The following is a 16,695-nucleotide window of genomic DNA, read 5'->3' on the forward strand; positions in this document are numbered from 1 at the left end:
GGAAATTACAGTTCATTGTGTAGAAATGAATTTCTAGATGGCAACTCCATAAAGACTGAAGAAGTGATCATCATAGAAGTCAGGGTCAGGGCCACCCTGAGTGGAGAAGGGAGGCGTAAAAACAGGGTGGGTTATGGGGTGCTAGCTGTGTTCTAATTTTTTGCCTTAGGAATTTACACATGGGTGCTAGATTTACGATTATTTGTTAAACTGTATGCTTACATTTTTTCACTTCTCTCTCTCTCTCTCATATATATATATATATATATATATATATATATATATATATATATATATGTTGTATTTCACAATAAAAAATATTTTTTAAGAGTGTTTTCGGCTGGCAGGCCCTGACACCCCTCCCCCCCGGCAGGTGAGGGCGTCTGCCTGTGACACGTATGAGTGACCGGCTGGGGAAAGCCCTCCACCCGCGCTGGGACTCACAGAGTGGTCAGCTGGCTCATGTTGGTGAAGGAGGAGTTGCTTAAGGAGCTGATCTTGTTGTTACTCAGGTCCCTGGAAAAGACGAGAGCCCGGCAGATGGTTTCATCGTAAGAACTGCCCCGACGTTAGTCCTCCTCCCCGCCTTGCTTCTCAAGTGCATCTGAGCCCCTGGTGGAGCTGCCTCACATCAGACCGAGAAGGCTGTCTCTCTCTTGGGCCCTCTGTCACCACATCACTCCCCCCACCTCCCTACTTCTCCTCTCCCCCGCCCCCCACCCCTGACACACACACATTGGAACAGTCAACACACACTTGCTAGAATGTAAGCAAAGACAGATAAACAGTCAAAATTCTGTAAGTCGCTGAAACCGGTTTGGCTCAATGGATAGAGCGTCAGGTTGGGGACTGAAAGGTCCCGGGTTCGATTCCCGTCAAGGGCATGTACCTTGGTTGCGGGCATATCCCTAGTAGGGGGTGTGCAAGAGGCAGCTGATCGATGACTCTCTCTCATCGATGTTTCTAACTCTATCTCTCTCCCTTCCTCTCTGTACAAAATCAATAAAATATATATTTTTTAAAAAATTCTGTAAGTCACCCAGCGTGGCTCAGTGGTTGAGCATCGACCTATGAACCAGGAGGTCACATCACAGTTCAATTCCTGATCAGGGCACATGCCTGTGTTGCAGGGTCAATTCCCAGAGTGGGTCGTGCAGGAGGCAGCCGATCAAATGATTCTCTCTCATCATTAATGTTTCTTCCTCTCTCTCCCTCTCCCTCTCCGCCAGTGCTACTCTAAGTAGTCAGTCCTTGACACGAATATTCCATACAAGGAACTTGTGCCAAAATGTGATCTCTAGGACACTAAACACGACCAACTGCAGCTAACATTGTCTTCAGAGCTAGACTTCCTCAATGAAGGAAGCGAAATGTGGGTTCACATTCCGGGCAAGTTCCTAACCGAGTGTGGACCTAGTGCAAACACTGCTTGGGCTGCTACCGGCCCACAGACCACACTCGGCATAGCACTGCTCCCAGCCACACTAAGATGGAGTGTTTTGGGGACTTCTTTTTTGGTAGAATCTGGCCAATGGGCAGATAAAGCAACTGAAGGGCGGTGCTAATTAAGATGGAAGGCTAAGAGGAGCTAATTTGTTCTGAGGTTTATTTTGTTTTTGTTGGTTTTGTTTTGTTGGGGTTTTTTTTTAATCCTCACCTGAGGATATTTTCACACTGATTTTTAGGGAGAATGGAAGAGAGAGGGAAAGACAGAGAGAAATAATGATGTGAGAGAAACACATTGATTGGTTGCCTCCTGCACGCTCCCTGATCACGGCCCAGGCCTGAGAGGAGCTTGCCACTGAGTTACGTGCTCTTGATTGGAGTCGAACCGGGGACCCTTCAGTCCACAGGTCAACATGCACTAAGCCAAACCAGCTAGGGCCTGAGATTTATCTTATATTTTTTCATAAAGTCACACAGAAAAACAGATGTTAGTCTAAAGAAAAATTTAGTAACAGATACTTATTTATAGCTCCCATATTTCATATTTGGTTTGGGGGCTTAGGTCGGACTGAGAAATTTCCCATAACCCTCTGCTTCTGCCTGCCTCCTACCTTTGCAAAGCTGACCAGCGTTAACAATAATTATCAGCTTAGAAGGCTGATAGGAATTGCATGTGGAACAATGCAATTCCAGATAATGACCACTAGGTGGCAGAACGGCTCTATGCACAGATGTTCCAGAAGGAAGGAGTGAAAAATTAAAAACAAAACAAAACAAAACAAAACAAAACCCGGAAACTGCCATAAGTGGGGTCTGTAGGGAATTCCAGCAAAGCTGGAGCCAAGGGTCAGATGCCGATGGCCCGCCTGCCCTCCGAGGCAGGTCTGGGGTCCTCACGCCACCTGGGTACTCACACCAGCTGCAGGTACTTGTAGGTGGACAGCTGTCCCGGAACCAGCGTGAACTGGTTCCCGTCCAAGTAGCTACAGGAGAAGACACAACAGTTAGCGCGCATCTCTGCCGCCCCATGCTGGGAGGACCTTTCCCTGCAGCCAGGCCTCCTCACTCGCTTTCTCTCCTACTTGTAGACCATCAAGGGCCCTGAATTGCTAACTGGAGGAGAAAACACATAAATCTTTTTGCATTTTGGGCAGGTGCCACCCAAAAAACCTGGTAACAGCCACGGAGACGTGAAGCCTCCTTTGGCTCCCTTTCCGCTCGCCTGTCTCGCCCGCTCGCCTCCTCCCCACCTGTGGGCACTGCCAGTGTTCATTCCTGGGCTCCTGGGAAGCTGCCTTCTGCCCTGCCAGCCTTCTGGGGCCCACTCTATACATTGGCACTCACGTCATAGTCCATAAAGCCAAGGCCACCAAAACTTCTCCTAAAACTTCCCCAACGGGTAGAGATTGGGATTCAAGAAGCTTCAAGCCTGCCCTTCCTCCCCCACCATCACTGCCACCAGCCGTCCTCACTAAGCAGTGACCCAAGGCTGGCTGCCGACACCCCAGCCAGGCTCCCTGCACAGGACCCTCGCCCACTGCAGCCCTTCGATGGCCTCAGCTTCCGGAGGAGCAACCTCAGTGCTGCCTCACCCTGACCCGTCATGGTGACCAGCCCCCCATCTCATTGGATCTGCTCGGCAGCCCTTCAACACACCAAGAGCCCCGTGGTACAGCTGGCACACTGAGCCTGAGGAAGCCAAGTGGCTTTCCCAGCATCCTCAGCGTGGCTATGAGGCACCCAGGAGAAAGCTGGGGCTCTGACACTGCGACAGAAAACTGGGCAGGAGACGAGGTGGGCAAGTCACTGGACAAAGACTGCAGTGGTTGGGGTGTGTGTGTGTGTGTGTGTGTGTGTGGTGTGTATGTGTGTGAATATGTGTGTGTGTGTGTGTAGTGTGTATGTGTGTGAGTGTGTGTGGTGTGTATGTGTGTATGTGTGTGTAGTGTGTATGTGTGTGAGTGTGTGTGTGTGTGTGTGTGGCGTGTGTATGTGTGTGTGTTTGTGTGTGTGTGGTGTGTGTTTTTGTGTGGTGTGTGTGTGTGTATGTGTGTGGTGTGTGTGTGTGTGGTGTGTGAGTGTGTGTGTGTGTGTGTGTGTGGTGTGTGTATGTGTGTGAGTGTATGTGTGTGTGTGTGTGTGATGTGTGTGTGTGTGTGAAGAAACAGTCAGCCTTGTTGGTAATGGAAGAATAAAATGAAAATCTTATGCTCTCCCCATGAGGAAAAGCTCGGCTACGGAGGCCCCGAGGGGACAGTCCCAGGGGACAGGTCGAGCTGGGCGTTGATCAGAGCCTTCCCCTGGGAAGTGCCTGTTGAAGGAGCCGGGCTCTCCATGTGAGGTGACCAGACATCCCGCTTTTGGCGGGACAGTCCCGATTTTTAACAATTTGTCCCCCGTCCCGCGGCGTTTTAAAACAGTCCCGATTTTGGGAAAGAATCTGCTGCAGGCCCTACGTCCAGGCTGCTAGTCAGCTGCCACCTGCCCGGCCACCTTCCCCAGCAGCAGCGGGGGCTACTCACAGCTCCGTGACGTTCTTGGGGATGCCCTTGGGCAGGCCCTGGAGGTGCTTGTTGCTGCATCGGACCACGGTGTCCAGGCAGGCGCACTCCTGGGGGCACTGGGGGCGGGGCAGGCAGCCCCCCTCCTCCGGGCCTGGGGAAGAAGCCACGTCAGTGAGGGCCGGGCCTCCTTAGTGCCTCCTGTGCCCAGGGCCCTCTGTGGGGAGCCTCTGACCCTCCCTCAGGTGCTGTAAAGTCTCCTCTTGGCTGTGCCCCGCCCCCACCAGGGACAAAGCCCTTTGGACCTGCTTTGAGGTTAATACAGGTCTCTGATCGATCTCTTCTGCCTTGGACCCAAGGCGACCCTGGGCACAGCAGACAAGAGGATGGCAGCCACACGTTTTCTTGAGCACCTACTCTGTGCTAGTCACCAGGGAACACAGTCTCCTCCGCAGGGCAGTAAGGAGTGCCACTCTCACCCCTCTTCTTTGTTCACGGACGGAGCCCAGTGCCCAGAGCGGGGCCTGGCACACAGGAGCCCTCCCAATAGATCCGTGGAATGGGTGGATCTCTCCTTGACTGAGATCTGGAGAGGTTAACGAACTTGCTCAGGCCTGGAGACCAGTTAGGAGCAAGGTGGGCTCTGTACCACGGACAGAGTGAACCCGTAAGCCTGCAGCACTGGAACAGCCAGGAGGCAGGCCTCTGGGTTGAATGTACTTATATCAAGAACATCCACTAACATGTTAAGAGGGACTTTAAAAGACAGATGATGGGTAATGTTTACTTTCTTTTTTATTATCCATACTAGAGGCCTGATGCACAAAGATTTGTGCAAGAAGGGGCCTTTCTTCCCCTGGCTGCTGGCACCACCTTCGCTCCGGCCTGGAGCCACCTTCCCGCCTTCCCACGCTGCCCAGAGGCCCCGAGCGGCTGGGGCAGTGCAGGACACCTGCATCCCACCCCTGGCTGCTTGGCGCCTGCATATGCAGATTAACCTGCCATCTTTGTCGGGTTAGTTTGCATACCCACTCCTGATTGGCTGGTGGGCGTCGTGAAGGTACGGTCATTTTTGCATCTTTTTCTTTTATTAGTGTAGATTTTTCCATTTTTAAAACAATAAGCATACGATTGCTCTTATATCACACAAAACACCTCCAGGCAGGGTAGAGTGGCTGCAGCACTAAGAGCTGCCTCCCTGCCCCTTGCTCCTCCCCAGCAACAGAGCCTGCCTTCCACTGACCTCTCCTCTCAAGGACCTGTAACAGGGCACTGCCCGCCACTCCCCTCCCTCTGGCCTGGCCTACCTCTCCCTCTCTCCCGCCTCCCTGGGAAGAGGGGGGGGGGGGGCGTCCGAGTTACCTTCCTCACACCGGAAGTCAGGGAAGGCCACGTCCTGCAGGGGGATCTGCCGCAGGAAGTCCGGGTTCTGGCACCTCGGGTTCCCGGTCACGATCTTCCTCCTCCGCAGCCAGTCGCCCAGCCAGGCCAGCCGGCAGTTGCAGTTGAAAGGATTGGCCAGGAGGTTTCTGGAAGAGACAGCTTGTGTGGCCACGCAGACCTCCGCCCGTCTTGGCTGTCCCAGCAGAGCCCCCTCCTGCCCATCCCGCACTGTCCACAGCCACCCACACTCCCCCAGCCGACAGCCACCCACTGGCCCACAGGCCTCTGGAGCCTGTCCATCCGGCCCCTCACAGCACCTGCCTTCCAGCCTGGTGAGCCCCGGGTCTCCACAAACCTTGGGGCCCACACCCACCCTGTGTTTGTTCTTTAAAGTAACAGCAGGGAGATGGCCCCAGGAGGGCGGGAGGGCGGCTCCCAGGGGCAGTGCTGACATCGGGGCCCGGGCGGAAGGGCCGCGGGGCCCAGGCGGAGGGCCGCGGGGCCCAGGCGGACTTACAGCGTGGACAGGGCCTGCAGTGTGTCGAAGGCGCCAGGGGAGATGGTGGCGATCTGGTTGTCGTACAGCGAGAGGAGGCGGACGTTGCGCAGGCCGGTGAAGCTGTCGTTGTGGATGCAGCTGATGCGGTTGTTCCTCAGCATCCTGGGGGGGGGGGGTGCCTGCACTGTGCCCTGGGCCATGTGCCCGAGGGGTGCACTGGCCACCACCAGCGCGTTCACAGATTCACCCTGGGAGGCACTGAGCCCCAGCACCAGCGCCCCCTCCAGACCCTCCGCCTCAGCAGTGCCCTCCTCTGCCTCCGCCCGCATGGCCTCCCCACAGCCTCTCCTCACTCCTGGGGCCCGCCCCCACCCCCCCCCCCCCCATCACCAGAGAGACCTTCCTCAAACCCAACCCCAGTCCTGTCCTCTTCAGCCAAAGCCCTCGGTGGCCTCCAAACTTAGATGCTTTGCGTGTTAGCGTGCCCATAGACCTCTGGAGCCTGTCCCCCGGCCCCACGCCAGCACCTGCCCGCTCTATCCCCTGAGCCAAACCGGCCAGGGCTTCCTTTCCCTGCAATGCAGACACCCACACGCCGGCTTCTGCCCCTGACGTTCCCCCCAGCTCCCCGCCCCCGCCCACACGCTCACAGGGTCCCCCCCCGCGCCCGCCCGCACGCTCACAGGGTCCGCAGGCCGTCCAGGCCTCGGAACATGCCGCTGCGGATGGACTCCAGCTGGTTGGCGGTGAGGTGCAGCTCGCTCACGGAGGCCGCGCCCTCGAAGGCCCCGTCCTCGATCTCCGACACCTTGTTGTTGCTCAGGTTGCTGGGAGAGGAGGTGGCGGGAGGAGGAGGGAGCTCAGCACCCAAACCCCCTTCCTACACCCCATCCCCGTGCGCAGGAGCCCCATGGGAGCGCCCCAACCCAGAACCTTCTTCCTTCTCCACCCAGGCCAGGTCCCGACCGCACCCTTCCCGCCAACGGGCAACTCACATTTTCTTCAGGTGGGTGAGCTTTTTAAACACGCCCGTGGCCTCCAGGAGGGAGATCTCATTGTTGTTCAACCGCCTGGAAGAGGCAACCAAGGGCACTTACACCCCCGCAAAGGACAGACATGGAAATGTCCTCCAGACAAAGGGACCCCCGGAGAATCTGCCAGGCAAACGGGCCCTGTTTCAAAGGAAGGCCCGGCCGAGGGCGGGAGCTGGGAGAAGGGAGGCTGTGCATGGGGATATTTTTAACGTAAAAAGTGCTATGAACATTTACACACATAAATGGCATGTGTGTACGTATCCATGCTCCTGCATGTGCAGGGTGTCCCCAAAAAATATAGACAGCCGAAACTGGTTTGGCTCAGTGGATAGAGCGTCAGCCTGTGGACTGAAAGGTCCCAGGTTCGATTCCGGTCAAGGGCATGTGCCTTGGTTGCGGGCACATCCCCAGTGGGGGGTGTGCAAGAGGCAGCTGATGGATGTTTCTCTCTCATCGATGTTTCTAACTCTCTATCCCTCTCTCTTCCTCTCTGTAAAAAAATCAATAAAATATATTTTAAAAATACCTATATAGACATACTTTAACAGCTGACGGCTCAATTTTGAAAATAGAATGTATTTTAAGAAACACCGCCTTGTCCTAACAGGTTTGGCTCAGTGGATAGAACATCGGCCTGCGGACTGAAGGGTCCCAGGTTCGATTCCGGTCAAGGGCATGTACGTTGGTTGCGGGCACATACCCAGTAGGGGGTATGCAAGAGGGAGCTGAATCGATGTTTCTCTCTCACACATGTTTCTAACTCTCTCTCCCTTCCTCTCTGTAAAAAATCAATAAAATATATTTTTAAAAAGAAACACCACCTTTATGATGATTCCATGTGTGTATACCTTTTGAGGGACGTCTATATGTGTGCGCCAATGTATATGTTTAGACAGAGAAAAGAAATAAAGGACAGCGTAAGCCCCAACTTCAGCTAATAAAATCATGTTCCCCAAATGTAAGGTGACCAGACGTCCCAACTTTTTAAAAACGCCACGGGACAAATTGTTAAAAATTGGGACTGTCCCGCCAAAAGCGGGACATCTGATCACCTTACCCAAATGGCCAGAGCATCCTTGGGAGAAGGCACCCCCGGCTCAGGCAGGTGACCTGCGCTGGAGGCCAGAAAAGCTTCAGGAGGGAGCAGGGCTGTGAGTCAGAGCAAAGGGGCCACAGGGGCTGCTTCCTGCAAAGCCAGCGGCTGTCATGCTGGGTCTCCAGCGGCCCCCAAAGAGAGCCCAACCAGAGGGAAACCTGGGGAAGGTGCAGGGAGGGGAGCAGGGCCAGGGGGCGAGGGAGGGGTGCGGGGGGCTGGGGGCTCACAGCTCGGTGGTGGACTGGGGGATGCGCTCCGGGATCTTGGTGAGCCTCAGGCTGGAGCACTCGGCCACACCGGCCTCACAGCGGCACTTGTGGGGACAGACCACGTCGCTGTTGCACTCGCTGTTCAGCTGGTAATCCTCCGTGCCTGCAGGGGGATGGCAGGGGCCGGGCTGAGGGCCTGGGACAGGCTCATCCAGCCCCCTCAGCCCTCCGCCCCTGCCTCCTGCCCACCCACAGCCACCGTCCCACCCAGGCGGCCCCTGGCTCCCCCGCTTTCCCACCTGGAATGAAGTACTGCTCTTTGGCTGCAAAGGGAAACACCAGGACGTTAGTGGGATCGCCCAGGACTTGCAAGAAAGCCCAGGCCCCAGGCCCACTGCCGAGCCAAACGCAGCCCAGGAACAAGGCTGGGGTCCCAGATCAGGGCCCCTTTGCCCAGCCCAGGCCAATGCCGGGACAGCACCACGCCCAGTTAACCCTCTCAGGGAGTGCCAAAGCCATGGGAACTCTCCCGGGCGCTGGCACAAGATGGGGATGGGGCATCAGGCCTCCGACCAGATCCAGGCTCCGAAGCTGACCCACCCTGGTCTCAGCTGTCCCTGCCACACCCCCCGCCAGCCTCCCTGTTCCCAGTCCACCACTGAGCCGAGCCGTGAAGCCCCCAGTGCCCCGCACCCCTCACTTGCCCCTGCCCCTGCTACCCTCCCTGCGCCTGCTCCACCCTGTCCCCCACCGGAGGCCGTTTCTGCTGCCTCCGAACCCGGAGGAGGCCGATCTCTCACGGGGAGGGTCCCGGGCCTCGGAGGGTCTTAGGAGGCTGAATGTGGCCCAAGAGAACGGGCCTGGGGGGAGAGGACCTGGGCCTTGTCTGAGTCCTCCAGTTTGGGGCCCTCGCCCTAGAGCCCGCGAGGAAGCATCTGGGTCCGGCGGCGAACTGTGGACAGACGGGGAGGGGGGGGGGCGGGCACCTGAGCACCGGAACTTCTTGCTCTTGATCTGCCCGATGCGCTTGTTGGCCAGGCGCCCGGGGCTGGCGCAGCGGGCCCCGCTAGTCTCGATGGGGTTGGCGCGCAGGAAGTCCGCCAGCCACTTGAGGTTACAGTCGCAGATGAAAGGGTTCTGGGCCAGGTGCCTGTCCAGAGGGGCAGGTCAGAGGTCAGGGCTAGGGCGCCCGATCTGCGCTGGCCTCCACCTGGATGAGTGAGGCCTGTCCGCTGGCTCTCAGCCTGAAGCCCGGGCCGGCCCTGGGGAAACGTGCCCACCAGCCGGGGCACGGCCTGGGGGCGCCCACCACTCTCCGAGAAGTCCTGCCCAGCGTCACAGGGAGGAGGGGCTCGGCAGCTCTGGGGCCCCCAGCTGTCCCGGCCACACTCCCCGCCCGCCCCCCTGTTCCCGCTCCTGCTCTCATGTGCCCTCCCTCTGCCCTGGGGCATGAATTACATGCACTGGGCCACTAGTATTCTGTAACAAAAGACTAAAACAAATTCCTAGTGCCAATGCTCTCTAATTTTTAATCGCCATTGCCCTGACTAGATTTTACCTGATTTAAGACATGATCAATTGCAAGACGTGATTTTATTTTATGTATTATTCAAAATAGAACAAAACGTCAATTAAATGATACGCCGTCCACGTTGCAGTGCACCCCAATTTCAGAGCTGTTAATGTGGAAACAACGTGTGCCTTGGAATCAGTGGACATTATTATTATTATTACTATTATTATTAACTGTCGCCAGCATCTAAGAAGCATTTACAATATGCTAAGCTCTATACAAACATCCCCTTTAATCCCAGAACAACCTTATGAAGATGATATCCTCATTTTATGAATAAGTAAACTGAGGCCCAGAGGAGCAAGTTAACTTGCCCGGAGTCACACGGCCAATAGGAGGCATAGCTGGGGTTTGAACCCAGGACTGTCTAACCCTGGGCTCTTTCCTCCCTAAGAGATGATTCTGGTGAGAAAAAGGCACAGGTCAAGACAGGTCGTTGTGCCAGGAGGCTGTTACCTCCCCCTAGGTCAGGGGTCCTCAAACTTTTTAAAGTGGGGGCCAGATCACGGTCCCTCAGAGAGCTGGAGGGCCGGACTATATGAACTACTAATTCCTACTGTAACACCTCGGCTGCGCTCACTGCCCAAAAAACCTGGCGGGCCGGATCAGACTCCTCTGCGGGCCGCATGTGGCCTGCGGGCAGTAGTTTGAAGACCCCTGCGGCCTAGGTCCCTCCGCTGGGTGGGGGGGGGGGGGGGGCAGAGGGCACTCACAGGGTCTGGATGGCCCGCAGGGAGGTGAAGGTGCCCTTGGCCAGGCTCTGGATCTTGTTGTCGTACAGGGAGAGAAGCGAGAGGTTCTGCAGGTCCTGGAAGGCATCCGGCCGGATGCAGTTGATCTTGTTGGCATTCAGGAGCCTGTGGGCAGAGCCAGGGCCCCGTGGTGAGGGGAAGGCACAGCCTCAGACTCACCGACATGTCCTGGGCACCTTCCTGGGCGCCACGCAGGCACCGGGGATCTGCCCTCTGGGGGCCCGCTCCACGCAGAGGAGCGGAGACCTCTGCCTGCCTCCTCCGTGCACAGCGACCGCTGAGACACCCCCTCTTCTCCTTCAGGGAACTGCTAGAGTGCCCCTGGCAGCCCCGGGAACCAGAGAGCACAGGGGCCAAGCTGCCTCCCGAAGGCCGTGGGAGCCTCCTCCTCCGTCCCCCAGTCCCCCGGGGCTCCAGGCAGCTGCGATGGGCGCCGTGCCTCCTCGGTCCTGAGAGAGAGCCCTTGCTTGGACTCGCACGGTTCGAGGAGGCTGAGCCGGCCTGGGTGACCCCGGTGGTGGGTAGCGCTCCTCGGCCACGCTGACCTCCTCAGGCCAGCCTGCATCGCAGCAGCCTCTCATTCAGGCCTCCTGCCATCCGTCCGCGTCGCCTCCCTGGTCTCTGCAGAGCCCCAAACCTCTCACAGTCCTACTGCCTCTGCCATCCTCCAAGCTCCTTGCTCCAGTGAGGCCCACACCCCAGAGGTCCAAAAGGCCCCACTGGAAGGCCAGAGGAATCCCGGCTCCCTCCCAGGGCCCCACCCAAGCAACCACCCGCTGGGTCCTTACAGGAGCTGTAGGTTGTACAGGCCTCCAAACACACCCCGCGGGAGGTCCGTGATCTTGTTCCCATAGAGGACCCTGGAGAAAAGGCAGCAGAAGGGCAGAGTCAGAGGGCAGCCCACAAGGCTGGGTGCCACCGTAGGAGGTTTGTTATAACCAATGGCCAGCAGATGGCAGTAGAGTGATTAAGAAAGCGTCCCCTGTTCTTACTAGGTGTACCGGTTAATGATGCGGATTTTTTTCAATAGATGGGGTTAAGGTGACCAGACAGTCCCGATCTTTAACAATTTGTCCCACGTCCCGTAGCATTTTAAAAAAAAAGTCCTTCACTGTTGTGGGGAGAGCAGCACAGTCGCCAGGGCAACAGCTCTGCCTGCTTTTCCATTCATTCAGTCCTTGAGTCCCTCCTCCTCTCCCAGCTGCAGAGGGTCCACCAGCAAGGAAGGGGATGCTGGGCATAGTGACCCTGGACTTTGCAGCCGAGCGGAAACCCGGGAGGGTTGGGGCTGTGCTCTCTCTCCAGCACCCACCGGAGGGGCTTCTGGCCCTGCCGGCCTCCTTGGGAGACCCCGGGCAGGAGCCTTGGCTCTGCTACTCACAGTGAGTTCAGGGAGCGGAGGCCCTGGAAGGCATCGGGCGCAATCTCTGCGATCTGGTTGTTGCTCAGGTCTCTGCACAGTGAGTGAGAGAGAGGGCGGCTGAACCCCTCAGCGGCCACCACGCTGGGCCTGATCCCCTGCCCCTCCCAGGCGCCATGGGAGGGCAGGGGCTGCTTGGAAATTAGAAAGGTGAGGGGCCCCTTCTCCCACCCATCGGGAAAACCCACAGCCACTGTCCCTGTGCAGTGCCAGGTCATGCACAGATGGGACACTCCAGCCTGGGTCTGTCCTGACAGCTTCCCCCCACCTCCCAGCTGTCCCCGACATCCCCTCTCATGTCCATGGCGCCTCCTATTGGCGCCCGCGCTGAAATGGAAGGATGATAGTCTGACCAGATGCCAGACTCGGGCCCAACATGTAGCCCTCAGGACAAGCCTGCAAGGCGGTCACACCACTGCCATCCCACCTCACAGAGGAGCCACCTCGGGGGCAGGACAGCCGGGCAGCAGCTTGCCCAGAGGCAGAGGCAGGGCCTGCCCGGGGCTGTGGCCTGCCAGGTCCGGGGTCTCCCTCCCGCCCCTGCTGACGCCCAGGAAGCAGTGGGAGGCGCTCACATCCTCCGCAGCTTTCTGTAGGGAGAGAAGGCTCCCGGGGGGATGGACTTGATCCCGTTGAGCTCCAGGCGGCTGCGGGCAGAGAGCACAGAGGAGAGCCCCCCAGTCAGCTCGCCCCAGTCTGGGCTGCTGCCGACTGGGCTCACCTGCCCAGCCATGCCCTTTGTCCCCCTGCCCTGCTCCCAACCACTGTCTGGAGTCGGCGGGCGGGCATAGGCAGATGTGAGCTCCATTTTCCCAGGCTGCCATGGCTGGAAGGGGCCCACAGAGGATGCTAACACTAAGAAACCAGTCCCAGCAGACACCCTGCTGGAAGGGGACCACAGAGGAACACCCCCTCCCAGCCCTCCAGCATTGCCCAGCCTGGCAGAGAGCCCGGCCAGCCAAGGCACCGACTTCTCCATCTGCACTGAAGGACCTTGAAGCAAGCCCTGGGGTGGCATCCACTCCGGCTCTTCCCTGGACCACCAGAGCCTGGCACAGCCCCAGCACCCGTGCCCCGTGCCTGCCCCGCCCTTACTCACATCTCCGTCATGGTCTCGGGCAGGTTGGCAGGGATGGCGGTCAGGCCTTTGCCACGGCAATCCACAATGCCGTTGCTGCAGGAGCACATGGCCGGGCAGGAGCCGGAGGAGAGGGTGCAGGAGGGCACGTGCCCTGCCTCCCCCTGGCCTGCGGGAACAGTGGGCTGTGACCTCAGGGTGTCTCGGGTCAGCACCTCCCTCCTGAGGTACTGACGGATGAGTAGGGACGGGGCACATGGTGCTTCCCTGGAGGACGATGAACCAGAGATCACCAAGAACTCCCGTGTAACCTTGTGGGCATCTGGCACAGCGAGGACCTTGCTAGATGTTTGCTGAACTTGAATCTCGACCCGACTGTGCTGCGCGGAAGTGTGATTGCGATGCCGGGAAATCCCAGCCGGAATTCTGAAGCCACAGGTTCTCGTCCGAGTCACTCAGCGCTTTTGAGCCTACGTCTCCCCATCCATCATCAAAGGATGACAAGGACTCTGCTTGCCTGGCACTCACTCCGTGTCACATGCGGTAGTATCTCCTTTAATCTAACTGCTCAGCCTTGGAGGAGCATGATACTATTGTGCCCATTTTACAGGCGAGAAGACAGAGTCCTGGATATCAATGAATTTGTGGAAACTCACACAGCTGATAGGTGCTGAAACTAGGATGAAATCCGGTGTCTGATGAATTACTGTAACTGAAGTGTAAGTTATATACAGGGTATTGTCTTCAGTGGATAGCTAGCTGATTTCTCCTTATGAATATGCCCACAGAACTGTCCCCCAAATGTGTAACATTTCTATCACCCACGGAGGCTCGTCTCCCTGTTCCCCGAGGTAACCGTTGTTCTGAGACCCAGCAGGTTTGTCCTGCCAGTTGGTGGACTTCACGTAACGAAATCAGACAGCAGGTTCTCATGTCTGGCTTCGTTTGCTCACTATAAAATCTTTGACCTTGTGTCTGTATCAGTAGGTGCTTTGTTGTGTATGTGTTTTTTTGTGTGTTTTTTTTTAACTATGACTTGTATTCTATTGCACAGATGAGTCATAATTAGTTAATCCACTCGCTGGTTGATGGACATGTGAGGTGTCTCCATCTCTGAGCTGCTGTGAGTATTTTTGGACACGTGTGTGAGTGTGTGTGTGTGTGTGTGTGTGTGTGACTGCCGCAGTGACTGAACAGAGGGATATTTTTTATTTTGGGACATGTGTGTTGGCAGAGCATATGTGCACACCTAGCAGGAGTTGCAGGGTCGCGGGTAGACATATGCTGGGCTGTCGTAGCTTCTGCTGAACAGTTGTGCGCAGTGGCTGAGCCAATTTACACTCCCACCAGCGATTTCACCTCTGTCCCCTGCTTGGCTCCCCTGAAGGGTGGGCACCAAGATCAGAAAAGACGAAGACATGAGGGCCTCTGGCAAATTGTGTCAGCTCCTTCTCAGGAGAGGGGTCGCCAGGTGAACAGACCGGGGGTAGGGAAGAGGGAGGGGAGGGAGGAATGCCTGAATATAGAAACCAAGGTATTCAAATGCAGAGAAAAAGGTTTCATTTCAAAATAATTGTCCCGGTGAAGTATCCACTCCTCCTAAAACCTGAAGCAGCTGCAGTTACTCAGAGGGGCGCATCAGTCTGACGCTCCTCACACGAGTGCATACCCAGATGTGCACACACACTCACACGCTCACCCATTCACACACCTATACACACACTCACACTCACAGTCATAGTCACCCTCACATGCTCACACACGCACAAACTCACACAGTCATACGCTCACTGCTGGGCTCACCTGCCTAACCATGCCCTGAGTAAGAGAGAGGTTACTGGTTAATAATGTGGATTAACATGCACAAACTCACACATACAGTCATACACTCTCTCCACATGCACCCTCACATTCACACACACACACACACACACACACACACACACACACAAATGTATATGTGTGTGTATATATTGATTTCAGAGAGGTAAGGAGAGAGAGAGAAACATCAATGGTGAGAAAGAATCATTGATGGCCGAAACCTGTTTGGCTCAGTGGATAGAGCGTCAGCCTTCAGACTCCGGTTTGATTCCGGTCCAGGGCATGTACCTTGTTGCGGGCACATCCCCAGTAGGGGGTGTGCAGGAGGCAGCTGGTTGATGTTTCTCTCTCATCGATGTTTCTAGCTCTCTATCCCTCTCTGTAAAAAATCAATAAAATATATTTAATAATAATAATAAAAAAGAATCATTGATCAGCTGCTTCCTGCACGCTTCCCTACCAGAAATCCGGAACCTGGGCATATGTCCTAACTGGGAATCTAACCTGGTTCATAGGTTGACGCTCAACCACTGAGCCACACTCATATTCTTGTGTACACACACACACACACACACACACACACACACGCTGCCAGTGCTGTGGGGGAGGGGAGCCTCACTCAGAGGAGAGGCAGCCGGGCCCAGTACACGCTTCTCCCTCAGAGCTCTAATGGCTGGCGGGCTCAGTCCCTGGTTTGGGAGAAACAGGCAGCCCCCATCCTCTGTTGGGAATCTGAACCATTCATGCACCCAGCAAGCCTTTCTTGAGCATCTCTCTGTGCGGAGCACAGGCGGCGTGCTGGGGCTGGGGTCAGAAACCATGGCCACATAGTCCGTGTGCCAGGGGTCAGGCAACAACAAGGCGGGAGGGGGTGCCAACAGGTCCAGCCTGTGAGAAGGCTGGGGTGGGAGGCACCTGCTCCAGGAAGAGGCCCAGGCGGGCCCAGCTGGGGCACACTGAGTGACAAGGGACAGCTGAGATGACTTCCCGGGCCTCACTGAGCTTGAGGACAGTTTGGACTCGCCCAGTGACCTGCCCAGACGTGGGGGTCCTTTCAGGTCCTTCTGGCTGCAGGTGGAGACGGACGGGGCTAGAAAGGAAGTAGGGTGGGCAGGCAGGGGCTCTCACAGCTGAGGCTGGACGGGCCACTTCAATGACTTTTCAGACAAGGCAGTCAGGAGGGAAGGGGGGCAATAGGAGGAGGAGAGGGGGTAGGAGGGTAGGGGAGGGAAAGGGGGAGGGACAGGAGGGGGGACAGAAAGGGACAATGTGGGAGGAGGTAGTGGGGGACAGGAAGGGAAGATGCTGTGGCAGGATGGACAAGGGAGTGAAGGCAAGAGATGATGTGTGGAGTCACAGTGAGAACAGGAGATAATGGATGGACACCAGGGGGAGATGGGTGGACACAGGAAGTGACAGATAAAGACAGACCATGATGGGTAAAGGAAGGAGGGGGTGACTAGAGACAGGTGGTGGATGGGAACAGAAAACTGGTGCAGAAGGAGAGGGTGGGTGGTCTAGAAGGTGGTTGAGGAGGACAGGAGGTGATGGATGTGCCAGACGTCAACGTGTGGTGGTGACAGGAAGCAATGGGGGAGCGTTAGGTGGAGGTAGGTGGTGGGCAGTGGAGATGGGCAGTTGGGCCTGCACCCACCTGAGCAGCTGAACTCGCTCTTCTGGACCTCAGCCACGTTGAGGCCCCGCAGGCCGGCGGGGCCCGAGCACTGGGTGAAGAGCCCGATGGTGGGCCGCTGCCTCAGCCATTGCGAGAGCCAGGCCAGGTGGCAGTCGCAGAACAGGTGGTTGGAGTGCAGGCGGCTGCAGGGAGACAGGGACGCTCACAACCCATGCTCACCTGGGGCCCCCAGACCCCGGCCACAGAG

General features: G+C 56.8%; 1 protein-coding gene across 2 annotated transcripts in view; it reads right to left on the reverse strand.

Moving 5' to 3' along the window:
• SLIT1 (slit guidance ligand 1) overlaps positions 1–16,695 on the reverse strand; it is a 140,425-nt gene that overhangs the window by 22,959 nt on the left and 100,771 nt on the right. For both annotated transcript variants that reach the window (XR_014796751.1, XM_084903500.1), the window contains exons 8-23: positions 16,467–16,630; positions 13,013–13,160; positions 12,489–12,560; positions 11,875–11,946; positions 11,282–11,353; positions 10,455–10,598; positions 9,155–9,318; positions 8,468–8,491; positions 8,187–8,331; positions 6,825–6,899; positions 6,513–6,656; positions 5,848–5,991; positions 5,310–5,476; positions 3,969–4,101; positions 2,361–2,429; positions 445–516 (exon numbers count right to left, since the gene is read on the reverse strand). Coding sequence is in view for 1 of the 2 variants with exons in the window: in XM_084903500.1 (XP_084759626.1) it covers positions 445–516; positions 2,361–2,429; positions 3,969–4,101; positions 5,310–5,476; positions 5,848–5,991; positions 6,513–6,656; positions 6,825–6,899; positions 8,187–8,331; positions 8,468–8,491; positions 9,155–9,318; positions 10,455–10,598; positions 11,282–11,353; positions 11,875–11,946; positions 12,489–12,560; positions 13,013–13,160; positions 16,467–16,630 (1,809 nt within the window). In the remaining variant the exon portion in view is untranslated. The remainder of the gene's footprint in view (positions 1–444; positions 517–2,360; positions 2,430–3,968; positions 4,102–5,309; positions 5,477–5,847; positions 5,992–6,512; positions 6,657–6,824; positions 6,900–8,186; positions 8,332–8,467; positions 8,492–9,154; positions 9,319–10,454; positions 10,599–11,281; positions 11,354–11,874; positions 11,947–12,488; positions 12,561–13,012; positions 13,161–16,466; positions 16,631–16,695) is intronic.

The sequence above is a fragment of the Pipistrellus hanaki genome (assembly GCF_964339955.1).
Source record: "Pipistrellus hanaki genome assembly, chromosome: 14".
Lineage (NCBI taxonomy): Eukaryota > Metazoa > Chordata > Mammalia > Chiroptera > Vespertilionidae > Pipistrellus > Pipistrellus hanaki.